At 42.1% G+C, this 27,264-nt stretch overlaps 1 protein-coding gene across 6 annotated transcripts in view; it reads right to left on the bottom strand.

The window, feature by feature from the left end:
- The window catches only part of LOC140716481 (ryanodine receptor 1-like), a 560,721-nt gene that overhangs the window by 363,726 nt on the left and 169,731 nt on the right, over window positions 1–27,264 (bottom strand). For all 6 annotated transcript variants that reach the window (XM_073029249.1, XM_073029247.1, XM_073029248.1 and 3 more), the window contains 6 exons: window positions 21,553–21,639; window positions 14,438–14,664; window positions 13,449–14,337; window positions 6,564–6,764; window positions 5,219–5,330; window positions 664–807 (listed from right to left, as the gene is read on the bottom strand). In XM_073029249.1, the coding sequence (XP_072885350.1) occupies window positions 664–807; window positions 5,219–5,330; window positions 6,564–6,764; window positions 13,449–14,337; window positions 14,438–14,664; window positions 21,553–21,639 (1,660 nt within the window). The remainder of the gene's footprint in view (window positions 1–663; window positions 808–5,218; window positions 5,331–6,563; window positions 6,765–13,448; window positions 14,338–14,437; window positions 14,665–21,552; window positions 21,640–27,264) is intronic.

Consider the following 27,264-nt stretch of genomic DNA (forward strand, 5'->3'; position numbering starts at 1 on the left):
GACCCCACTGACCCCCACAAGCGGAAGCACCCTGGCCACAGTTTACTCTGTCACCCTGGATCCTACGTGCTTCAGTCAACTAGCTTCTCCCTTCTGAACTCCAGTCCAGTCAGCCCGTTCTTTCCTTAGAAGACAACCTGCCCATTCCAGGTGGGAGATCTGAAGTAAATCTTTTCTGCACTGCGTCCAAAAACATTTACTTGCTTGAAAAAGTGAACAGTACTGCATGTAGTTCAGTGGATATTGAATTCCTAATGTTCTGAAGAATGGAAGCATAATCTCCTCATTTGTGTACTCAATTTCACTCGCAATGAACAATAACATTTTGACAGCTTTCCCAATTGCTTGCTAGGCCCGAAAATAACCCAATTCAAATCATGCATCAGGACACGGATACCTGCTGAACCTTCTGAAATGGGAAGAACTACCTGAATAATGCTGATAGCTTCACTGTCCTCCTTAAAATAGCAGAAGCAGTGGGTTTATTCATTCTTTGGTTTGCCATCACAAAACAAGAATCTCATTGTTATAATAATTGTTTTAAGTTTCACTTCGCAAAACTTTCTCGAGCCATTCAGTAATCTTATTACAGAAAATTGGTACAGGTGATCTGAAAACTTTCTCTTTATATGAGAGAATCTTATAACAAAAAAAAATACTCACTTGGTGCCTTCTCTTCTTCAGCTGGAGTTTCGTCAGCCTCATCTTTCTTCCTTAGGTTTCTTATTTTTTCAACAAGATTCAATAACCGCCCTTTGAGAGAGGTGTCCTTCTCTTCCTCTTCCTCATCCTCTTCTATTTGAATGCCTGTCAGGTAAAATAATTCTGTCTCAGAAGCTCTTGAAAATTCACCAAATTGTTCACCCAATTCCCCAAAACAGCTTCAAATTGTTAAATTTCGAGCCACTTGATATCATATTCAGTATCTGAAAAATGTTCTAAAATCAGAAGAACTAATTTAGATTATAGTGAGACTGACTAAAACTGAGCCATATGAGGCTGTTACTGAATTCAAGTCTTTATTTACACAGCAATCCTCTTCTAGAGAGAGTCCAGAAGAATCCAAGAGAATCTCACTTTCCTGACATGATATTTCATGCTTCTTCAACACAAAGATAACAATAAACAATAACTAGAGTTTCGATTAGTATAATCACCTATTTAACTTTAATATTTGGAATATAGTCTGGTAAATTTGCAGAATTACATATTTACAATGGCAACACATATATCCCAAAAAGCAGAATGCTTTGAATATTCAGACGTACAAAAAAGCTGGATGAACTCAGGTTTCGGGTCGAGACCCTTCGTCAGGACTGACGAAACGTTGACTGCTCCTTTCAACGGATGCTGCCCGACCTGCTGAGTTCATCCAGCTTTTTTGTACGTCTTGATTTGACCACAGCATCTGCAATGCACTTTGTGTTTACTTTGAATATTCAATACTGGTGTTGACACCCACAATATACCCATTAGTTACAGTCGTGATTGATGGCAGCATGAACATACAACTAACCAGAGGTTAAGTGACAAAACAGATTTGTCCTGAACTGTGCTTTAAGCGGCAGGGATACGCCTTTAACAATGTGCTAATTCCGAGCCGGTGCCACCAACTGAGGCATTGTGGGAGAAGGAACGTCAGGATTTCACGGCAGAGGATGCTGTGGACAGATGTGCAGCAGATGTGGGGAGGGGGGGCGAGGGAGAGCCCGTGGCATGTCAAACTGCTGGGTAAACAATAGCTTTTGTTGCCTGCGGATCACGGTCTCTCTTTGGGTGCTTTGCTTTTGCTGGGTGGGTGGTGGGCGCTGACACTTTCTGCTGAATGGTTGGGGGGCTAGTTTGATGGTTTGCTGCTGCTCATGCAGGGGAGGGGGAGAGGGGGCTTTGGAAGTTCTAACATTTTCCTGTCGTTCATTCTTTTGGGGTTCTGTTTTTCATGGATACCTGTGAAGACTAAGAATTTCAGGCTGTATACTGTATATACTCTGATTATAAACAGAACCATTCAAGCCATTTAACAGCAGATAGATACTTCTATTGTCTTGCCTTATGTAGTTCAATGGGACAGTCTCAGAATGCCTCGTACCCAAAGGTTGGTTTAGACCATAAGACCACAAGATATAGGAGTAGAATTAGGCCATTTGGCCCATCGCATCTGCTCCAGCATTTCAACATTGTCTTTCCATTTTCCCTCTCAGCCTCAGTCCCCTGCCTTTTCCCCGTATCACTTCAGGCCCTGACTAGTCAGGAATTTATCAACTTCTGCCTTAAATATACACAATAACTTGGCCTGCACAGCTGCTTTTGGTAACAGTTTCTACAGATTCACTACTCTGGCCAAAGAAACTCCTCCCCATCTCTGTTCGAAAAGGACACCCCTACATTCTGAGGATGTGTCCTCTGGTTTTAGACTTCATCACCTTAGGAGACATCCTCTCCATATCTACTCTATTGAGGCCTTTCAACATTTGACAGGTTTAAATGAGGTCACCCCTCATTCTTCCGAATTCCAGCGTGTAGAGGCCCAGAACCATCAGTTGACAACCCTTTCAATCCCGGAATCATTTTCACGAACCTCCTTTGAACCCTCTTCAATGCTTGCTGGCACATCATTTCCAGCTAGAACGTTTCAGTTGGAAGTTAAATTGTGTACAGGTTTTATATCCTGAAGACTTTAGTTTTAGTTAACCCATGATTATGCTCTCCATAATTTCATAACACCCCAAAATGATCCCTGACAGACTACAGAAACATGAGAAATTCTGTAGATGCTGGAAATCCAAAGCGACACATACAAAATGCCGGAGGAACTCAGCAGGTCAGGCAGCGTCTATGGACATGAATAAATAATCTACATTTCGGGTTGAGACCAGGATTGGAGAGTAAGGGGGAAGATGCCAAAATACAGAGATGGGGGAAATAGAACAAGGATAGCTAGAAGGTGATAGGTGAAGCCAGGTGGATAGGAAAGGTAGAAATAGTAAAATTAACGGCATTAGCAGCAGAACTAAGGCATATTTCACTCATCATCAATTTAACCATACAGCAAGTACCAATATCAAGTTCCAGCCATGAAGATTTAAATACAGCTTTGCATTTAACAGTAACCAAGATATTGGTTATTTGCCTGGTTCAGATGAACATTGATGAAATGACCACCTGGTTAAGATATTAAAATCCACAAGTTCATTTAGTTAAAAGATACTCTGCCGGAGTATTTATTGTAAGGGTATTGAATGTTTTATTTTCATCACCTCATCAACAAAAAAAAAAGTTAAGGGCTGCACACTCGTGCTGCTGAACTCACGGCTTCAATAACCCAAACTTAATCCTGACCTCCAATGCTGACTTGAGTTTGTTCATCCTAACTGTGACCACTTGGGTTTCCTCTAGGTGCTCCAATTTCTTCCCACTTCCCAAAGATGTGTGGCTTGGTCGCCCTCTGTACTTTTGCTCATTATGCATTGGTGATACTAGAATGATACTAAGATAGGTGGCGTTGTGGATAATGAAGTGGGTTTTCAAAGCTGGCAGAGAGATTTAGGCCAGTTAGAAGAGTGGGCTGAAAGATGGCAGACGGAGTTTAATGCTGATAAGTGTGAGGTGCTACATTTTGGTAGTAATAATCCAAATAGGAGATACATGGTAAATGGTAAGGCATTGAAGAATGCAGTAGAACAGAGTGATCTAGGAATAATGGTGCATAGTTCCCTGAAGGTGGAATCTCATGTGGATAGGGTGGTGAAGAAAGCTTTTGGTATGCTGGCCTTTATAAATCAGAGCATTGAGTATAGGAGTTGGGATGTAATGTTAAAATTGTACAAGGCATTGGTAAGGCCGAATTTGGAGTATTGTGTACAGTTCTGGTCACCGAATTATAGGAAAGATGTCAACAAAATAGAGAGAGTACAGAGGAGATTTACTAGAATGTTACCTGGGTTTCAGCACCTAAGTTACAGGGAACGGTTGAACAAGTTAGGTCTTTATTCTTTGGACCGTAGAAGGTTGACAGGGGACTTGATAGAGGTATTTAAAATTATGAGGGGCATAGATAGAGTTGACGTGGATAGGCTTTTTCCATTGAGAGTAGGGGAGATTCAAACAAGAGAACATGAGTTGAGAGTTAGTGGGCAAAAGTTTAAGGGTAACACGAGGGGGAATTTCTTTACTCAGAGAGTGGTAGCTGTGTGGAACGAGCTTCCAGTAGAACCAGAGGCAGGTTCGGTATTGTCATTTAAAGTAAAATTGGATAGGTATATGGACAGGAAAGGAATGGAGGGTTATGGGCTGAGTGCGGGCCAGTGGGACTAGGTGAGAGTAAGCGTTTGGCACGGACTAGAAGGGCTGAGATGGCCTGTTTCTGTGCTATAATTGTTATATGGTTATAATGTGGGAGGAATGAATGGGAGTATGGGAAAAATCAAATGGGGTTAGTGCTTGACAGTCAGAGTGAACTTGATGGATCGAGGGGTCTATTTCCATGTTGTTCTCCATGCTCTATCATCTGGCTAAATACAGCCTGATGTTAAAATCCAACTCCACTGACGTGCAAGGTGTGGTTATGCAAAGTGCCATGTGCCAAATCTATGTTCATCTCCTTGTGGAACATGGTTTAGTTTCAGACCTACTCAGACCCTCCCTCAAGTATTTTTCCAGTGGATTGATAAGTACATTAGGACAATTTCCTGAACTTGCATACAACTTGAATGTTTTTTCCACTTTTACTTCTAACTTCCACCCTATTCTCACTTCTGCAGAGCTTATATCTAATCCTTCCCTTCCCTTTCTTGGTCTTACTTCCTTTATCTCAGGGGATAGCCTCACAACCAATATACGCTCTCTCTACTATCTCAGTTGCATTGGTTCTAATGATGAGCCTTCTCACAAAGATGTCCTCCCTTTTCCTGGAAGTGGTCAACTACATGGTCTATATTTTTCACACATGAAAATAAACTGTACTGTACACTAACAATTAAAAACTTCTTACAGAACTTTGACCACCATACAAAATATGAAAGAATGACACAAACCAAAGCGTGTTTATCGTATTTTAAATCATGGCAGAGCATAATTAAACAACTGTAACAGATGTCTTTAATTTGATTGTAAACGCACAGAATATTGCTAGATATTCAATTAATTACAGTAGCGCTTCTTGTATCTGAAATACATAGTATTTGAAGGGATCAATTTTAGACAATGTCCATGCACGTACCACAGTGAGTGAGAAGCTTGCTATGGAAGTGGAGCAATACATCTCTCACTTTATCTGGGAGAGGGCAGATCTCTTCATCTGGCCCCAATTTGAAATTCATGAGCATGTTAATCTGCAACAAATAACCACAACACAAACTGAGATAGGAATCTTAAAATGTAATATGTAATAAATATTTATATATACACACATGTGACTAACTAAATCGGGGGAGACATTAGCGCAAACTGAAAACTTTCAGAGAAATAATTCCTGTGATAGGCAGTCAATAGTTTGGGAGAAGTGAGCATTACAAAGCACCAGATAAACTCAAAACTCAAAAACATTAAAAATATTTTTTTCACTGCTTTTAATGATTCATCACAGCCCTTCATCTCCTTACGCATCTCATAATCTGAATCGGGTTTAATATCACTAGCCTACGCTGTGAACTTTGTTGCTAATGCGGAAGCAGTTAACCACAATACATAATAATAAAAGCCGTGGATTACAGCAAGGAGAATATAGATATAAGTTAAATCAAATAAATTGTGCAAAAAGAGAAAAAAAAGTAGTGAGGTTCAATGTCCATTCAGAAATTGGACGGCAGAGGGGAAGAAGCTGTTTCTTAATCATTAAGTGTGTGTCTTCAGGCTCCTGTACCTCTCCTCTCTGATGGTAGCAATGAGAAGAGAGCATGCCCTCGGTGATGGGGGTCCCATCACTGACATATGCCAGTGATATTAAACCTGATTCTGAATTTGGGGGAAGTTGATGGGAATATGGGAAGAATAACACAGAATTAGTGTAAATGGGTGATTGATGCTGGAATGGATTTGGTAGGTTCTCTTGCTGTGCTGCATAACTCTGTGACTCTCTGTGATACTAACATCCAAATTTGTCTTAACATCAACCCTTTTCAACCTCATGTTATTTTAAAGACTATCCTGTCTTCTCTTCTTTTTTTTTCTTGACAAAACAGATAACCCATTTTCCATATGATGCTGCATTTATCGCTTAGCCTATCCGTGTCCACAATGAAATGACTGGTCCCAAGGTCAGAATATGCCCAGCCATTCCAATCAACAACCCCACATGGGTCCAATCAATTGGCGGCCAGTATCTTGAACCAGGCTTAACCGGTGCTGAAAACAAATCTGTCATTTTTCCAATGGAGGACAAATGACAAAAGTTAAACTTCGTGCCTAGCTTGGTGACTACACGTACGTGTGAACCCATCAGAACACACTCACATTTCTGGGTAATTCTCCAACAAAAAAAGCACCCGTATTACATTAAGTTTTCCCCTAACTTGTTGATTGTTTCTCATCAACCCGTTTATGTAAGTTAATACATGAGCACTTGCCTGCTCCTGTGGTGGTGACCGGAATTCTCTGGTCTTCCTGGCTGTCTCTGCTGCGCTCATGTTGAAGCACAGCATGAGCTCGCAGTAACGCTCCCGCTGATCCGTCTGCATCCTGTTAACAAATCTATCTGCAAATGAAGCAATCGATTCAACCCGGTGTCGCAGCTCACAGTCACAGAAGAACCGAAGAAGTTTGCACATCTATATGAAGAAAGACAATTAATGAACATTTTAAAATTTAAAATTTTACCTGCTTAAGTGCAGCAAAGCTAATTAAATTGATGGCCTCATACAACAGAAAACTAAAAATAATCTGTCAATAATTTTAATTACTTATATTCTTCCTTTAAAATTGTCCCTTTGGCAAAAACATTATTGTATTGATTCCACAGAGCATTATTAATAAAAGATTAATAGTCAGAATCTTAATTTTTGCACCACATCTGTTGTTTAGCATTCATCATTCTATTTATTACTGAATTTATTATGGTCATGTACACAGTTTAATTGGTGAGCTACACATACACACACACACAAACACACATGGAATTTCATTTCATGCTGATGTATATAACGATAAACTAATCTGTCTGACATGTGTGGATAGTAAATTTTAACTGAACTGTGCAACAAATATTTCTCCCTAATAATACTAATAAAAATAAAGAAATAAAATAAAGCCCAAAGGTTCAAGGTTATACGTACAAACACGCTGGAGGAACTCAGCAGATCGGGCAGCATCCGTGGAAACGAGCAGTCAGTGTTTCCGGCCGAGATCCTTTGTCAGCCTCGGCCCGAAACATTGACTGTTCATTTCCATGGATGTTGCCTGACTTTGCTGAGTTCCTCCAGCGTGTTTGTACATGCTGATTTGAACACAGCATCTGCAGTGTATTTTGTGTTCAAGGTTATACTAACATGCCAGATGAGAAAACACATTTTGGTGTTTTTTTAAACTTCTTGTGGACATCTGACAACAACTAACTGAAACTGAGACCCACAGAAGCTATTGATAAAAATAATCCTATCAGATGTGGAAGTTTACATTAAGAGCTGAGAAACATGCAAGTAACTCATTTAAGGACAAATTACTACTTTCTCATTTTTTCAAACATTCAGTCACCTTGTAATAACTTTCAGGTTGCTTCAGGTCACTAGGGAAACACGATCCAGTTCTTGTCAATTCTTGTCACACTGTGTTCTGAACATAGCCATAGACTGCTATTGCACAGAAACAGGCTTTACAACCCAACTTGCCCATGCCAACACAAATATCGTCCCAAGCTAGTCTAATTTTTCCTTGATTTGGCCCATATCCCTCTAAACCAGTGGTTCTCAGCCATTTTTATGCCATGGACTACGACCATTAAGCAAAGTGTCCGTGGACCCAAGGTTGGGAATGCCTGCTCTGAACTTTTCTTACGCTTCAACCTGTCGAAATGTCTTATAAATGATGTAGTTGTAACCACCTCTGCCACTTCTCCTGGTAGCCTATTCCATACCCACCAGCCTCTGTGAGAAAACTTGTCCCTCAGGATACAGTTTGAATCTTTCCCCTCTCACCTTCAACCAGTCTCCTCTACTTATAAAATCCAGGCTAAGACTCCTGGGGAAAAGATAAATGAAAACAGTAAGGCACATGTAAACACAAGAGATTCCGCAGTTGCTGAAATCTTGAGCAACACACACACAATATTTTGGAGGAACTCAGTCGGTCAGACAGCATCTATGGAAATGAATAAACAGTTGATGCTTCGGGCTGATAGCCTTCATCAGGACTGGAAAGGAACAGGGCAAAAGCCAGAATTGGAAGGTGGAGAAGGGGAAAGAATAAAAGCTGGATTGGTGATAGGTGAAACCAAGGTAGGCAGCTGGGAGAGGGGGATGAAGTAAGATGCTGGGAAAGGATAGCAGGAAGAAGTAAAGAACTAAAGAAGGAACCTGAGAGGAAAGGACAGTGGACCTTGGAAGAAAAGGAAAGAGGAGGGAAACCAGAGGGAGGTGATGAGCTGGAGAAAAGAGAAGAGGCAAGCGGGTAACCATCAATGGGGAATGGGGAAAAGCAGGTAACCATAATGGGGAATGGGGAAAAGCAGGTAACCATAATGGGGAATGGGGAAAAGCAGGTAACCATAATGGAGCAGGTAACCATAATGGGGAATGGGGAAAAGCAGGTAACCATAATGGAGCAGGTAACCATAATGGGGAATGGGGAAAAACAGGTAACCATAATGGAGCAGGTAACCATAATGGGGAATGGGGAAAAGCAGGTAACCATAATGGAGCAGGTAACCATAATGGGGAATGGGGAAAAACAGGTAACCATAATGGAGCGGGTAACCATAATGGGGAATGGGGAAAAGCAGGTAACCATAATGGGGAATGGGGAAAAACAGGTAACCATAATGGAGCGGGTAACCATAATGGGGAATGGGGAAAAGCAGGTAACCATAATGGGGAATGGGGAAAAGCAGGTAACCATAATGGAGCAGGTAACCATAATGGGGAATGGGGAAAAGCAGGTAACCATAATGGAGCAGGTAACCATAATGGGGAATGGGGAAAAACAGGTAACCATAATGGAGCAGGTAACCATAATGGGGAATGGGGAAAAGCAGGTAACCATAATGGGGAATGGGGAAAAACAGGTAACCATAATGGAGTGGGTAACCATAATGGAGCAGGTAACCATAATGGGGAATGGGGAAAAGCAGGTAACCATAATGGGGAATGGGGAAAAGCAGGTAACCATAATGGAGCAGGTAACCATAATGGGGAATGGGGAAAAACAGGTAACCATAATGGAGTGGGTAACCATAATGGAGCAGGTAACCATAATGGGGAATGGGGAAAAGCAGGTAACCATAATGGGGAATGGGGAAAAGCAGGTAACCATAATGGAGCAGGTAACCATAATGGGGAATGGGGAAAAACAGGTAACCATAATGGAGTGGGTAACCATAATGGAGCAGGTAACCATAATGGGGAATGGGGAAGAAAAGGGTGGGGGAGAGTGGGTGGGAGTAATTATCAGAAGTTAGAGAAATTGATGTTCATTTCATCAGCTGAATCATCTGCTGCTCAACATTAATAAGACAAAGGAGATGGTGATGGACTTTAGGAAGACTAAGCCTGCATTGCTCCCTGTTACTACTGATGTGAGGACGCGGAAGTGGGGAGGGCCTTCAAGTACCTGGGGGTTCACCTGGATGGCAGACTTGAGTGCAGCACCAACATGGGGACTGTGTACAAGAAGGGGCCAGAGTCGCCTCTTCTTCCTGAGGAGACTGAGGTCCTTTGGAGTATGCAGGCCTCTCCTTCACATGTTCTACCAGTCTGTTGTCGCTAATACAATCTTCTATGCAGTGGTGTGCTGGGGCAATGACATCAACACGGGTGATGCCAACAGGGTCAATAAACTGATTAGGAAGGCTGGCTCTGTTATAGGAGTCAAGCCAGACGCACTGGAGGCTGTGGTAGAACAAAGGACCCTACGGAAAATCCTGGCAATTCAGGACAATGATTCTCACCCGCTTCATGCCACCTTGGCTGAACAGGGGAGCACTTTTAGTAATAGACTAAGACAACAGCGATGCTCCAAAGAGCGCTTATATGAGGTCATACTTACCTTCGGCCATTAGGTTCTAAATTGAGTTAACCCATAGCCAGGGAAGTGACAACCCCCACCCCTGTTAGACTGCTTGTGGTAACTTATTTTTTATTCTTTCTACTTCTATTCTAATATTTATATCTGTGCACTTGTAATGTTACTGGGACACTGTAATTTCCTTTGGGATCAATAAAGTATCTATCCATCTATCTGCTGGAGGCTACCCAGTGGGTTGCTCCTCCAGCCCGAAGTTTGGCCTCAGCATGGCAGTAGGCGAGGACACGGACATGGATATCAGGATAGGAATGGGAATTTTAATTGAAATGAATAGCCACCAGGAGATCCTGTCTTTTGTGGGGGGGGGGGGGGGGAGAAGAGAGCAAAAATGCTCAACAAAGCGGTCCTCCGATCTGCTGAGATCCACCTGCCAGATGGATAATATTTGTACCTCTCATGATTTTATAAATATCTATTAGGTCACCCTCGCAGCCTTGTTCACTCCAGAGAAAACAATCCCAGCCTGTCCGGTCTCCCCTTACAACTCCAGTCCCAGTAACGTACACTCAGCAGCCACTTTAAACGTCCATCTGCTCGCTAATGCAAGTATCTAACCAGCCGCTCAGGTGGCAGCAACTCAATGCACAAAAGCATGCAGACATGGTCAAGAGGTTCAGTTGTTGTTCAGTCCAAACATTGGAATGGGGAAAGTACGTTACCTAAGACCAGAACGGAACATAATATTCCAGGCGCCGTGTCACTGTCTTATTCAGCTATAACATGAGGTCCCACTTCTTGTACACACTGCCTTGTCCAATAAAGTAATCACACATACTTATTTAATTTGTTTAACTGTTTTGCCACTTCCTTGGAATTATGAACTTGTACAACCAAATCTCTCTGTTTTACAATAATCCCTCAAGCCCTGCCACTCACTATGTATGTCTATCCCTGGTTTAGCTTTCCGAAATGCATGACTTTTAACTTGTCCAAGTAAAATTCCACTTGTCAGTCCATCTCTCCTCTTTCCAGTTGATCTAGATCCTGTTGTAACCTCGGACAACCTGTTTCACTGTATACTGCATACTGATTTGGCGTCGTCCACAAGTTTACCAGTCTGGCCACCCATATTCTCATCTAATTATTAATATAGGTGACAAACAACAGGGGATCCACCCCTACAGCACATCGCTGGTCACAGGCCTGTACCCAAAAAAAACAAACCGCTCAACCTCCGATTTCTTCCACCAAGTCGATTTTGTATCCAGTTGGCTGAGGTACCTTGGATCTGATGTAATCCAACCATGCAGGACCTTGCCAATGTCCTCGTCAATATACATAGACCATATTTACCACCATATCCTTATCAAACTCTTCAAAAACCTCAGATCAAATTCAATGAGACACAATTCCCCATGCCTAAAGCCATGCTGACATCCCCAATTAGTCCTTGCTTTTCCAAATGCAGCTAAACTCTGTCTCCCAGAATCCCCTGCATTAACTTTCCCATAGCTGATAGTCAGCTCACCAGCTGTAGTTCTCTAACTTGTCCTTGCAACCCTTCTTAAATAAAGGAACAAAATTAGCCACCCTCCGGTCATTCAGTACCTCACCCACGGCAAAAGATATTGCGAATATGTTGACCAGAGCCCCTGTAATTTTTTCGCTGGCTTCCTACAATGTCCTATCTGATCAGGACCAAGAACTTAATATGCCTTAAAGACCACTAGCATCCCCTCTTTTGTAATGTAGATATGCTTAATGTATCACTTTTCATTTCCCTTAATTGCTTAGCCTCCATAATATATGGTAAATATAAATGAGAAATATTTATTTCTAACTTTCCCCTTCTGAAATCCTTCTAGCCTTGCCCTTCACTCTAGCAGAAATACGTTGGACCTGAACTCTCACCATTTTATATTAGACTTTCCGAAAGTCTATCTTGCTAGACATCCCTTTATCGTAAGCAGCCTCCCCCAAAAAAACTTTTGCAAGTTCCTGTCTGATGCCTTCAAAATCTCCCTTGCTCCACTTTAGGACTTTAACTGATGGACCAATCCTATGGATTTCCATATCTATTTTAAAACTAATAGAATTATGGTCACTGGCTCCAGAAGTTCTCCCCCACTGATACTTCTTATGTGTAGTTGCTCAAGATACCTGTAGTATCACGGGAGCAATCATCATTAGGTACCCTACTGTGTTTATGGCTGAATGATTTAAAAACCCTGAGCTAAAATAATTGCAATACCTACTTATTTAACTTAGTAAAAAAACGAACTTGCATTTCTGAAACACTATTTCTGAAGGGGTTATGCCCTCTTCTCACTGCCATCATCAGGCAGGAGGTAATGAAAGCTGAAGTCCCACACCATTAGGCTTAGGGTCAAGCCACTCAAGAGGATGCTAAATCCCACCCACCCATCCAGCATCCTCTTTGACATTCAGGCAGGGGGCTCCAAGACAAAAACGGTCAGGATGGGAAACAGCTTCTTCCCTCAGGCCATTAGGCTTCTGAACTCCCTGCCATATCGCATTCGAAGTCTCACCAGATAATCTGGAATGTACCTTACAATTTTTAATATATGCATTTACTTTGTTTATCTATATATAATTCATTTGTAGATTTAATTCTTACTTTCCTAAGTTATTGTGTGCTATCTGTGTGTTATGTGCACAACTGTGCTTTACACCCTGGTCTGGGGAAACATTGTAAAGTTTGGTGGATTACATGTATATAGTTAAATTACAATACACTCGACTTGACTTGAATTATTTTCCTAAAACCATCAGGTTCTTGAACTTATCTGCAGAGTTCTAACCCAACCTCGGTAATGGAAATCTATGGACCACCTTCTGTGCTACCATGAGCTTGTCTTCAATTGTTTATTTTTTTCATTAAGGTCTTGCTTTTGCAGACATTTTTTTCTACTGTGTGATAAAATTTTATATATATATTATACTTACGTATAATATATATTCTGTGTTTTGCCTTCACCCAAGTGCCTGTTATGGTGCTCAGGCAAGTTTTTCATTAGTATTTCACCAGAGTTGTGCACATGACAATAAACTCAATTTGACTAAATGGTTAAGTCTTCCAAATTAAATGTTCAGGTAAAGCCACCAGTATCTGTCACAGGATTTACTCCTTTATACTGGTGAGCACTGAAACCTGATTTTTATCCTCACCAGAAAATCCATGCCATCAAAGCAGAGCGACCAAAGACTTAATGAAAGATAAAGTAACAATATTTTCTCCTGAACAATATATTTCTTACCTGTAACTTGACAGACTCGGGTAGCTTCATCTGCAGAAGTCCTTCCTCCAGCTCCTCCTCCTTGTCGACTTCTCCGTCCACAGTCTTAGCTTCTTTGGGCTCATCTGACTCTTGTTCATCTTTCTCTCCTTCTTTTACCTCCTCCTCCTCCTCTCCCTCCCCCTCCTCCTCCCTAGCGGCTGCCGGCACCGGTTCTTCCTTAGCGTCTTCAGTTTCTGCTTTCTCGATTTCTTCTTTGACCTCGACAAACACATTAGGTTCGATCATCTTCAGTATGTGTTTCACATCTTCGTCATCAAAGACGCCCATAATGAGGAGAGTGCTCACAAGTTTTAGCACTGGGACAAACTGGAATTCCACGCTGCCGCCAATGGGATCTCTCGTATGTTGCCCGCCATCTTGGACAGCCTCAGTCAACATGTTAATTGCCTTTGTTTTAAGAACATCTAACGGGATCTCAGGGCTGAACTGGTAACGATCATCACTGGTGCCAACAAACGACAGAGATGCAAAATGGAGAGGAGGCCTCAAACACGTGGAAACTCCCACGCCAGGCAGGCCGTGTATGTTGTTCTCATATGGAAACAACGTGATTTGCTTGGTCTCTTCAGTCATAGGGACAATGAACTCATTGTTCATCATGAGTCGAGATCGCTTGGCCGACTCCAGGTGCACGCTAATGAGTAGATCATAATAGCCACTACGCAGAAGGCCTGATATGTACGTGTTCTCAATGGTGTAGAGTAACTGAAATTCATCAACGTGGCTACAAATAGCATGGGCAACACGGTTGTTGCCCAATGCACAGACAGCACAATATAGTAGCAACGTGTGGTAGTGAAATTTCAATAGGTCATTGCGTTCAGACAGCTCCAAGATGTCAATACATCTGCAAGGAAATATGGAAAAGCACGTAGAGTGCATTAAAGCTCTAATGAAGCATTCAGAACTGAAATTGTTTTACACACCATAAGCAGCCATTTCCTGACCTGTTTTCCTCAGGAATATGCAGTGCCATCATGGTAACCGGGTCAACGCACTCGACCATCCAGCCGTGCCGTTCACTGACGCGTCCAGTCTCCGCAACCAAGAAGTCGTTTGGCATGCGACTCCAGACTATCGGTGTGATCATCTGGACATCGAGTCGGGGAGGACATTGAGGGGTGGTATTCTTCCGTTCACTCTTAAACATAGCTGCTGATATGGGCATAATATTCTGCAAAACACAAAAGTATCGTTATTCACTTATAATTCATTTACATAAGAAATGGGAGCAGGTGTCAATTAAATTTCCCAGGAGCTATGAGAACTGAGTCCAACTACAGCTCCTGTCTGATCATAGTGTGGATGGAGTGTAAAAACGAAGAGAAAAAGCTTCGGTTACGGATTTATCTGGCATAGTGTGGATGTAGCCCGAAGCAAAGTATTCATTTAGGACCTCCCCAACCTCCTCCGCCTCCAGGCACATGTTGCCCTCTTTATCCTTTAGCGGTCCCACCTTCGTTCTCATCATCCTCCTATTCTTCACATACGCATAGAATGCCTTGGGGTTCTCCTTAATCCTACATAGAACATAGGCCTTACATAGAACATAGAACAGTACAGCACATTACAGGCCCTTCGGCCCACAATGTTGTGCCGACCCTCAAACCCTGCCTCCCATATAACCCCCCCATCTTAAATTCCTCCATATACCTGTCTAGTAGTCTCTTAAACTTCACTAGTGTATCTGCCTCCACCACTGACTCAGGCAGTGCATTCCACGCACCAACCACTCTCTGAGTGAAAAACCTTCCTCTAATATCCCCCTTGAACTTCCCTCCCCTTACCTTAAAGCCATGTCCTCTTGTACTGAGCAGTGGTGCCCTGGGGAAGAGGCGCTGGCTGTCCACTATCTATTCCTCTTAATATCTTGTACACCTTTATCATGTCTCCTCTCATCCTCCTTTTCTCCAAAGAGTAAAGCCCTAGCTCCCTTAATCTCTGATCATAATCCATACTCTCTAAACCAGGCAGCATCCTGGTAAATCTCCTCTGTACCCTTTCCAATGCTTCCACATCCTTCCTATAGTGAGGCGACCAGAACTGGACACAGTACTCCAAGTGTGGCCTAACCAGAGTTTTATAGAGCTGCATCATTACATCGCGACTCTTAAACTCTATCCCTCGACTTATGAAAGCTAACATCCCATAAGCTTTCTTAGCTGCCCTATCTAGCTGTGAGACAACTTTCAGGGATCTGTGGACATATACCCCCAGATCCCTCTGCTCTTCCACACTACTAAGTAGGGTGAACTCAATAGAGCATCCAGGATACAAAAATCGTTTCACTGGTTGGTCATATCACAAGTATGGAAAGAAAGGAGACAGACAACCCTAGGAAGAATGGTAAGTGCAGGCAGGTAATACACCTCTGGTTATTCATAACATGGAGCAGAGAAGTAGGAAGATAGGACAACTGAAGGGCTGGCTAAAGAACTCCTGCAGGAGTAGGGGCTTCAGGTATGTGGGTCATTGGGATCTCCTCCATGGCAGGGTGACCTTACAAAGAGGACAGGTTTAACCCAAACTGGATGGGTATCTTTGTATCATCTCTCCAGCATCTTTGCAGGGGTTTGCTTGTTCTATTCCAAAAAGATTTAAACCAGTGCAGCAGAGGCTGAGACCCAGAATGACAGAGAAGCAGTTGCAGAGAATATCTCGTATGTAGGAAATAGAAAAAGAGAGTCCAGTGAGACTGGAAGGGTAGCAAGTGAGAGCCATTAGATCCCATCACATTTGCTTTAACGCAAGAGGATTCAGAGGCGAGTAAGATGAGCTGGACGCATGGATCAGTTTCTCAAATAATGTTACTGCAGCCACAGAAAGACATGTTGGTAGCTTAACGCTTCATAGAATAGAAATTTCAGATATGACGTAGGGAAATGCTAAAGAGAGATAGTCACATTCCTGATTTGGGAGAACATGGCAGCAGTACCTAGGGGGATTGTAAATGAAGCCATATGACTAGAATATGGAAAGAAGAGAGGCGTGATCACATTTCCAGAACTGTACTGTGCAAATTAGAGGATGAGATAGTTGAGAAAATCTCAGAAAGATGTAAGGAAAAGTGTTATAGTAGTGGGGAATTTAAACTTTCCCAGTATTGAATGGGACTGCCTTTGTGCTGGGAGCCCACAGGGAGCATAATTTGTTATGCATCAAAGGAAGTTTTTTTTATTTGGGATAACATGTACAGAGTCCTGCAAGAAACTATCTTATCTTGGGCAGGTAGTGGAAGAGCCAGTAGCTTTTGTGACTGGAAGTCTGTGCCCGGAGTTGTACTACAGGGATCGGTTCTGGAATCTTAGTGTTCGCGACATTTATCAATTTGGATGTGAACATGATTAGTAAGTTTGTGGACGGCGTGTTAGTGATGGTTGATTACGCGGAAAGTTGTCCAAGGTTAGAGCTGTAAAACTGGGTGGAGCAGTGGCAAAAAGCATCTAATTCTAACTAGTGCTAGGTGATAGATTTTGGTAAGGCAAACAGCGTAAAGGCATATACAGTAAAGTGTAAGATGCAAAGGAATATTGTTGAACAGTGGGTTGAAGTCTATAGCTCCCTGCAAGTGCTAACACAGTTTGACAAAAAAACCCCACAATTGCTGGAGGAACTCAGCAGGCCATGTTGCATCTGTGGAAAGAAATGGTGAGTCAAGGTTTGGGTCAAGACAATTAACAATTTTGGGCCCCTTATCCAAGAAAAAATCTGCTGGAATTGGAGAGGGTCCAGAGGAAGTTCACGAGAATTATTCCAGGAATGAAAGGGTTAATGTATGAGGAACATTTGATGGCTTTGGGCTTGTACTCACTGGAGTTTTGAAGAATGAGGGTTTTCTCATTGAAAGCTATCGAATATTGAAATGCCTAGGTAGAGTGAATGTGGAGAGGATGTCTCCTATAGTGGGGGAGTCTACGACCAGAGGGCACAGGCTCAGAACAGAGGGTCATCCCTTTAGAACAGAGAGGAGGAGGAATTTCTTTTGCCAGAAGGTGGTGAATCTGTAGAATGTATCACCACAGACAGCCGTGGCGGCCAAGTCATTGGGCACATTTAAAGCAGACGTTGATAGGTTCTTGATTAGGAATGGCGTCAAAGGATAAGGGTAGAAGACAGGAGAATGGTATTGAGAGGGATAATAAATCGGCCATGCTGGAATGGGGGAGCAGACTTGATAAGCTAAATGGCCTAATTCTGCTCCTATGTCTTATGGTCTTCTGGTCCTCGTAAATGTTTTCAATGGTGGGTAGGACATGCCTGTGATATACTGGGCTGTATTCACCACATTCTGTAGAATTTTCCACTCCTGGGCATTGGTGTTTCCATACTAGGGCAGTTAAGATACTCTCCACTGTGCTTCTACAAAAGTTTGTCACAACTTTGGTGACATGCCAGATCGATGCAAGCATCTCAGAAAGTAGAGATGAAGCTTTTGCCTTCTCTGTGTTGGCAATTATAGGCACAATGTGTGCTTGTTGCAGGACAGATCTTCTGATATGGTAACACCAAGGAATTTAAAGCTACTGAACCTCTCCACCTCCAATCTAATAATGAGGACTGGCTCATAGGCCTCCCGGTTCTTCCTCCTGTGGTCGATAATCAACTCTTTGGTTTTGTTGTCATTGAGTAAGAGGTTGTTGTGTTATGACACCACTCAACCAGATTTTCCATCTGCCTCCTATAGGCTGATTTGTCACTACCTTGGATTCAGCCAATGAGAGTGGGGTCAAGAGTAACCTAGATACTGCACTGGAGCTGTACATAGCCTCACAACTATATAAGTATAAAGTGAGTAAATCAAGGGGCGTTAAGCTCACAACCTTTGGTGCACCTGTGCTGATGGTGATTATGGAGGAGTTGTAGCTGCCAATCTGAACTGACTGGGGTCTGACTGGTGAGAAAATAGAATATCCAGTTACACAGGGAAGTACCAAGGCCCAGGTCTGGGAGCTCAGTGATGAGCTTTGAAGGGATGATAGTGTTGAATGCTGAGCTATGGTCAATGAAGAGCATCCTGATGTGTACATCTTCATTGCCCAGGTGTTTCAGAGCTGAGTGAGGAGCCAATGAAATGGTACCTGTTTTTGACCTGTTGCGACGGTAGGCAAATTAGAGCAGATCTAGGTCACTCCTCAGGCAGGAGCTTCATGAACAACTCCTCAAAGCACTTTGGGAAGGACTGAAGTTTGTTGAAGAGAGCAGTCTCCATTGCCTCTGCGGATCCGTAGCACTCTTCCAATCTTTGCCACACTAAAGTGAGTGCAGTGCTGGGGTGCTTGATGTGAACTGACCTTAATCTGCTTGCAGGCTCAGCAGACTTGGGTCCAAGTCAATTCACCGGCAGGTTGAGTTTTTCCACTCGGCTTGAAGTTGATGTCTTCAGTGGCGTTGGAGAATGTGAACTTCCAAGCCCAGTAATCTTCTGGCTTATCATCGAATTTGATGAGTCTGGCCACCAGCAGGTCACGACGGGTCAGGAATCTCGCAAGATCTGACACATTGCGATTGGGTTGTGGTTCTTTGGGGGTGTGGTGCACCTTGCAAGGAGGTAGGCATCACCATCCGTGTTATGCGATGGTCTGTAGGAGCCTTGAGCATGCGAGGGAGGCGGTCTCTATTCTGTCTCATTTGGGTAAAAGATGTCGAGTCGCGGGTTGTTTTCCCGTGGAAGGGGAGCCCCCCCCCCTTTCAGTCTTGATAGTCTGGCCTCTGTCTTCAGTGTCTGCTGGCAGGTAGGTGTGAGCATAAGCAGACCGGTCTTGAATATACTTCATAGTTCTCTCGGCTGAATGACATGGTGAGTTTGATCTAACATTGTCATTTTCAGCTAGCTGCTCCATGTCCGCCTCAATGTCCTTGGTAAAAGCCTCCTCCGCCTCCTTTTCACACTGTAGTGCCTCTGATATGGCTTCCAGGTCAGTTTTCTCAACGTGTGATTCAACCCGTCTCACTTTAACAGCTATTTGTCTTTCTGCAAATGCTGCCCTGGCTAGTGCTACTTCAGCCCTCCAGCGCTACCAGACTTGCCACTGATCTCGATAATCTAGATGAACTTACCGAGCACACTGACCTGGTCTCAAGGCTTCTTCTCTCCGTGCCAACATTTTAACTTCCTGTCATGCAGGAGTTCGCAGATTCAATATCTTATTTACCACGGATGGAATTACCATTGAGAGTTGTCTTGTTACTATTCTGCCCTCGCTCAAGCATTTTCCCAATTTTCTTAAGCTAGACAGATAGATAACGCCAGTCCCAGCATAGCTGTAGCTGAAGGCAGTTTTATTATTCACCAACATGTTACAATACGCAAGGAGCCAGTGTAAAAAGACAGTACTTCTCGGCAGTCTAATGAAAGGCAGAATCAAATATTGATTAAAATCCCTTCGACTCCTAACAAGTGCTTCTAACGAATGAATATACAAGCGATTACATAACGGCCAACCTGATGACTAAAGCTTAACAACGCGATGAGTAATCAACAACAGCTGTGAACTTACAATTAAGCAATAAGATCTAGTAATTAGAAGTAAGATAGCAAACCACATCAGGAAAGACCCAAGAACAGTTTAACAGTGACAACACTACCTAATGACTTGTATTTATTCAGGTCCTCTAATTAGTCCTTGAACACAAGTCCTTAAATCCACTGATTCAAAGCAGTCCCATAACCGTTCCTCTGTCTCCCATTACCATCTCTTTGTTGTCCTTACCTCTGGCGTCTCTCTTAAAATTGCCTATATGCAGGAAGGAGGAAAAAAGCCAATTCTCCTAAAATGCAATCAATGGATGGAATGGTAGGCATTCTTGATGGTAGTGTAGCAGTGATCAAGTGTATTGGGTCTCTGGCGCTGCAGGTGATGCGCTGATGGTAGTTGGGCAGAGATTTTTTCAAGCTAGCCTGAATGAAGAGCCCAGCAAAGATGTGAAATGCATTAGGGACAGCAGCTTCTTATTAATATACAGAGTGCTAGCTTGACCTCAGTCTTTGACAGTATGTGAACTGCATGGTCCAAGCGCAGTCTCTCCAACGACTTGTACAGTTAATCTCTCCTGCTGTCACAACCCTATTGTTCTTTCAGCCAATGTACCTGACACCTACCTACATTCAATATTGTTTAATGTCATTTCCAGTGCACAAGTGTAAAGGAGAACAAAATTATCGCTACTTCAGATTCGACGCAGCCCTCCCCCCAAAAAAATCACAAGATAAAAACACAATAATAGTAAAAATACAATGAATATAAATACATGTAATAGCTCAAATACACAGACTGACTGTATGTCCACAAGTGACACGAGGCTCTGTAATAGAGGCATTAGTACATATTTGGTCCTCTAATTCTCACTGACCACTGGGAGGTCTATAGTATAATCCCATGAAAGTGATCACCCCTTCTTACTTCTGGACTCCACCCACATAACTTCATAAGACAATTCCCAAAGAATACCTTCTAAACATTGCGATGATAGTTCCCCAAATCTCTTACACTCACCTCAAGTGTGCCAATGGCATCTGCATCTGTACCCCCCAACGTTGACCCTGCCAGCCCTGCCCATCCCTCAACCATGCTTCTGTAACTAATACATTAAGATTAATGTATTACATCATTACATAATGTAATTTACATCATACCCTCTGTAAACTATAAAATAAGCCAAGTTTGAAATATTCCTGGAACATGAATGTATCCTGTAGGGATAAGGCTTCATCAGATTTTTCTTTATTACCCACATGCCTGGAAATAAAATTTCTGTGAAATTTAACTGCAGTTCCATCTGCTTTGCTGAATTGTCTACAAGTTGAGTGAAGAAACAAATAACAACATCTTTGCTCTCAACATATGATTCCTAAAGTTGTGCTGGAAAGTCACTCACTTATTTCTAAGATACAGCTGATTAGTCTTTCACAGGAGATTAACAATAATGAACATTGAAAAAATTAAAAAGTTTCATAATAAGTATGAAGCATTAAAACAACATTTCTTGAAAATCAGTTTCAGGAATTCCATTCATAATTCAATGCACGGTTTACAAACATGGCCCATTCCCATGTTGGTCTTACCTTCAGCTTTCCAAGCTCAAACTGGAACATATTCTGACTGGCAGGCTGCACAAAGACTGCAGGGAATAATTTCTTACTTGGTTCAACCTTTGAAGTGAAGTACAGACAAGGTCAAACAATTTTAAAAGTTAATACAGTCTGACAAATCAAAATAAGTGTTTCTAATTTAAATATATGACTCCATCCTCTAGATCAGGGGTTTCCAACCTTTTTATGCCATGGGTCCCCTACCATTAACCAGGGGATCTGTGGACCCCAGGTTGGGAACTTTTGTTCTATATCGTGACAAACAATATTTAATTTCAAACAAACAATCTGATTTATAAAAAAAAGTTAATTTTTTTTTTGATTTGCTCATATGTGTTATAGAAAATAATGAAACATTTCATGGAGTAATGCTGAGCTAACCATGACTTTATTCATCGGAGCATGGGCGAATGAGAGGTGACTTTATAGAGGTGTATAAATTCATGAAGGGCATAGATGGGGTTGAGGAATCAAAAGTTAGAGGGCATAGGCTAAGGAGAGAGTGAAGATTCATAGGAATCAGAGGGGCAACATTGTCATCCAGAGGAAGTCTGTATATGAAATGAGCTGTCAGAGAATGTAGTTGAGTCAGGCACATTAACAACATTTAAAAGATACTTAACAGGTAGATGGCTAGGAAAGGTTTAGAGCAGGAGATCTCAACCCTTTTTTATGCCATGAACTGATACAGTTAAGCAAGGGGGTCTGTGGACCCCAGGTGGGGAACCAAATGTTTTATGAATATCAATAGACAATAGGTGCAGGAGTAGGCCATTCGGCCCTTCTAGCCAGCACCACCATTCACAATATCAGTACATAACTGAGTGGGAATAATGTTCAATTAACCTGAACCGAAATTGTCAGTTTCAAGACACAAAAAAAATCAGAATGAATTATATTTTTTTACTTCAAAAAGCAAAAGATCCAAAGATACTGGAAAATCTAAATTAAAAAAACAAAAATTCTGCAGGTCCAGTAGCATGTCTTGAGAGAAAACAAAATTAATATTTCAGGTTGATCGAGGGCCTCCACTGGTTGATCATGGATGTTATGTCCTAGATGTCTACATATACGCAAGCCAGGGCAGTATGATGTGGGGAGCAGGCTGTTGCCTGTGCACTAAGCTCTCTCTCTTCATGCAGCTGATGAATCCAAAGGTACGACAGATCAATACAGTTTGGCACCAGCAGTGTCGCAGGAGTTGCCAGTCAGCGTTGAACTCCATGTAGAACTGCCTTAGGGCCCCCAATTCCAGATTTTTCCTAGTGTTTGCTCTTGAAGCCTCCCCTGTAAGTAAGGTAGCAGAGCTTTGAGATCAGAGTTTTCCTTCTCCTAAATAAGCTGGCAACCGACGTTGACAAGCCTCATCTGCCTAAGTAACTGGTTTTAAGCAACCAGTAACTCACCTTTGCCCCTTCTCCTGTCTATAGAAATGGTTCCACTGAACTTTCTAGCTAAGCTATACGTGAAGACCAGGAATTTGACTTGGCTATCAAAGGCTGTTTGAGACATTACAGATTAATGTTCTTTTTATCAGAATTGATCAGATACGATAGAAACTGGTAAGAAGGTAAGTCACTGTTTAAACAACATGCACAAAATGCTGGTGGAACGCAGGAGGCCAGGCAGCATCTATAGGGAGAAGCGCTGTCGATGTTTCGGGCCGAGACCCTTCGTCAGGACTAACTGAAAGGAAAGATAGTAAGAGATTTGAAAGTAGGAAGGGGAGGGGAAAATGTGAAATGATAGAAGACTGGAGGGGGTGGGGTGAAGCTGAAAGCCAGAAAGGTGATTGGCAAAAGGGATACAGAGCTAGAGAAGGAAAAGGAACATGGGACGGGAGGCTTAGGGAGAAAGAATGGGGGAGGGGAGCACCAGAGGGAGATGGAGAACAGGCAGAGTGATGGGCAGAGAGAGAAAAAAAAGGGAGGGGGGGAAATTAAGTATTGACAGCTATAATGTGCCATACTGGAGGCTCAAATGCTGTTCTTTTTAAGCTTATACAGGGCTTCAGTGGAATAGGCTAAGAGGCCAAGAACAGGAAAATCAAAATGGGAATGGTGTAAAGGTGTTGGGAATTTGACTACAAGAGTAGGGAGATTACAAGACCATAGGAGCAGAATTAGGCTATTTAGCCCATCAAGTCTGCTCTGCCATTTCATCATGGCTGATCCAATTTTCCCCTCAGTCCCAATCTCCTGCCTTCTCCCTATATCCCTTCATGCCCTGACTAATCAAGACTCTTATCAACCTCTGCCTTAAGTATGCATACAGACTTGGCCTCCACAGCTGCCTGTAGCAAAGAATTCCACAGATTCACCACCTTCTGGGTAAAGAAATTCCTCCTTATTTCCATTCCAAGAGGACACCCCTCTTCTGAGGCTGAGGCTCTGAGACATTCTGAGGCTGTGTCCTCTGGTTTTAGACTCTCTTACCATAGGAAATATCCTCTGCACGTCAACTCTATCAAGGCCTTTCACCATTCGATAGCTTTCAATGAGGTCACCCCTCAATCTTCTGAATTCTAGTGAATACAGGCCCAGAGCCATCAGACGCTCTTCATACGACAAGCCATTTCAATCCTGGAATCATTTTCATGAACCATCTCCAAACCCTCTCCTGTTTCAGCACATCCTTTCAAAGATAGGAGCCCAAACCTGCTCATAATACTCCAAATGAGGCCTCACCAGTGTTTCATAAGGTCTCAACATTACATTCTTGCTTTTATTTTCTAGTCCCTTTGCACCTTAGTTTTTTGTATTTTCTCTCCATTTAGAAAATAGTCAACCCTTTCATTTCTTCTACCAAAGTGCATGATCATACTCTTCCTAAAACTGTATTCCATCTGCCATTTCTTTGTCCATTCTCCTAATGTAAGCCCTCTACTTTCTCAAAATTATTTGCGCTTCCGGCTATCTTTATATCATCTGCAAACTTTCCAACAAAGCCATCAATTCCATCATCCAAATCATTGACATACAACATAAAAAGAATCAGTTCCAACACGGACCCCAGTGGAACACCACTAGTCACCAGCAGTCAGGAAGAAAAAGTTCCCTTTATTCCCACTCTTTGCCACCTGCCAATCAGCCACTGCTTTATCCAAACTAGAATCCTTCCTGTAATACCATGGGCTCGTAGCTTGTTAAGCAGCTTCATGTGTGGCACTTTGTCAAAGGCCTTCTGAAAATCCAAATACACAACATCAACTAATTCTCCTTTGTTTATCCTGTTGGTTATTTTGTTAAAGAATTCCAACAGACTTGTCAAGCAAGTTTTTCCCTTGAAGAAACCATGCTGACTAGGGCCTATTTTATCATGTGGCTCCAAGTACCCTGAGACTCATTCTTAATAATTGACTCCAACATCTTCCCAACCACTGAGGTCAGACTAACTATAGTTTCCTTTCTTTTGCCTCTTTCCCTTCTTGAAGAATGGAGTGACATTTGCAATTTTCCAGTCTTCCAGAACCATTCCAGAATTTTGTGATTCTTTCAAGATCATTACTAATACCTCCATGTTATCTTCAGCCACCTCTTTTAGAACCCTGGGGTGTACACCATCTGGTCCAGGTGGTGTTATCTACCTTCAGACCTTTCAGTTTCCCAACAACCTTCTCTCTAGTTATGGTATACTCTAATTTTATAAAAAATTAATAGACTTCTACTGGGGTTCTGCATATAATTCTGTCACCACGCTGTAACATTTATATAACTGTGCTGCAGAGAGTGCAGAGGTGATATATTAGAAGATTAAAACAACACACACAAAATGCTGGTGGAACACAGCAGGCCAAATGGAAAGGAAAGTTAGTCCTGACGAAGGGTCTTGGCCCGAAACGTCGACAGCGCTTCTCCCTATAGATGCTGCCTGGCCTGCTGTGTCCCACCAGCATTTTGTGTGTGTTGTTTGAATTTCCAGCATCTGCAGATTTCCTCGTGTTTGTTATTAGAAGATTACCTCGTTAATTACAAAGATAAACTGGAAAGTCTGTTTTCCCTGGAGAGGATGAGGATAAGAGGGGGCATGATTGAGGTATATAAAATAATGAAGGCTACGGATGGAGTAACCAGCAGCATAATATTCCTTTATCACAAAGATTTAGGGTGAAAGGTAGAAGGGAATACTGCAGAAGAGTGAGGTGTGAGCAGAGTCACTGACAACACTTAGGTGCTAGATAGGTATATAAATTATCATGACATAGAAGGCTACTCATGAAGTGTAGTAAAATGTGATTAATACTGATGGATGCCCATTGGTCAGTATGAACCTTGTGGTAGTAATACTAATAATGGAAAAAGGATGAGTCCTGTTGCTTATTTACATGTCCTCACTGTTTTACTATTAATAAAAGCATGCCAGAGACAGATTGAAAGAAATGAAACATTTTAGAAAACCTATTCAAAATTTTAATATTAATCTTTTAAAAGGCAATTGAATAATTAGCTTCCATGGAGCCACTAAACTACATACAATACCACCACTGAACATCCAGGGTCCACTCACAAATGAAGGAAGAAAAAAATAATGCCAATTCCAACTAGTCCAATCATTTCATATCCAAATACTGATGGATATACCAGGTATATGAGGATTTCAAAACATACCCTAACATCTGGCTGGTGCCAACCCGGCTTGAAACATTCCTGTGAAAATAGCTCACTGTTCTGAGGTTGTAAAAAGTAATTTCCTGTTGCACTTAGAAACATAGAAAATAGGTGCAGGAGTAGGCCATTCGGCCCTTCGAGCCTGCACCGCCATTCAGTATGATCATGGCTGATCATCCAACTCAGAACCCTGTACCTGCTTTCTCTCCATACCCCCGGTCCCTTTAGCCACAAGGGCCATATCTAACTTCCTCTTAAATATAGCCAATGAACCGGCCTCAACTGTTTCCTGTGGTAGAGAATTCCACAGATTCACCACTCTCTGTGTGAAGAAGTTTTTCCTCATAATTGATAGGAATTTCCTCATTTTCTAATGAGGAATTCATAATTTCCTCATTTGATAGGAATGTTAATCATTATATATTTTTATTATGGGTGGGGTTTAAAGAATTGAGGGGTGGCACTGCATGCCATGTGCCAACATTTTTTTTCACGAGGCACCTTGGGCAAGCTTTCTATAGTTTCACCACCTGTGCTCTAGAGAACCAATGTTCCCAACAAATTGCACAAGGGACAGTGGTGCAACAGGATCAATGAAATGGGGCAGATAGATTTTAAGAAGATACAAGAGAGGCCATTTCTTCCCTATTCTGGAACAGAGAGAAGATCTGAATATTTCTTAAATAGTGAAAAGTTAAAAGAAATGCTCTTGAACATGAACAAGACAGTTGCAATATTTTCCCTTAGTATTACAGATCTAGAATATGAAGAGGAAATTTTAATACGTCTATATATCCGAGCTAGATCACATCAGGAACACGGTAAATACTCTGGGTGTTCACCTTAGAAAGAATATAGTGTCCCTGAGAGGGGAAGAGTACTAACAACGTTCACAAGGAACAAACGATTTGAGAAATTATATAAATTAAACTTGGAATATAACATGATGGGATTATTATAAAATTTAAAGAAGTCTGTAGGGCAAACAGAAGCAAAATAACCCTGCTCACGCAGGGCAGCGTGGCAAGGAAAGAAATTTCACTGTTCAAAAGAGAATACTTTCAACAAAGACTCAAAG

Source organism: Hemitrygon akajei, chromosome 25 (genome assembly GCF_048418815.1).
Source record: "Hemitrygon akajei chromosome 25, sHemAka1.3, whole genome shotgun sequence".
Lineage (NCBI taxonomy): Eukaryota > Metazoa > Chordata > Chondrichthyes > Myliobatiformes > Dasyatidae > Hemitrygon > Hemitrygon akajei.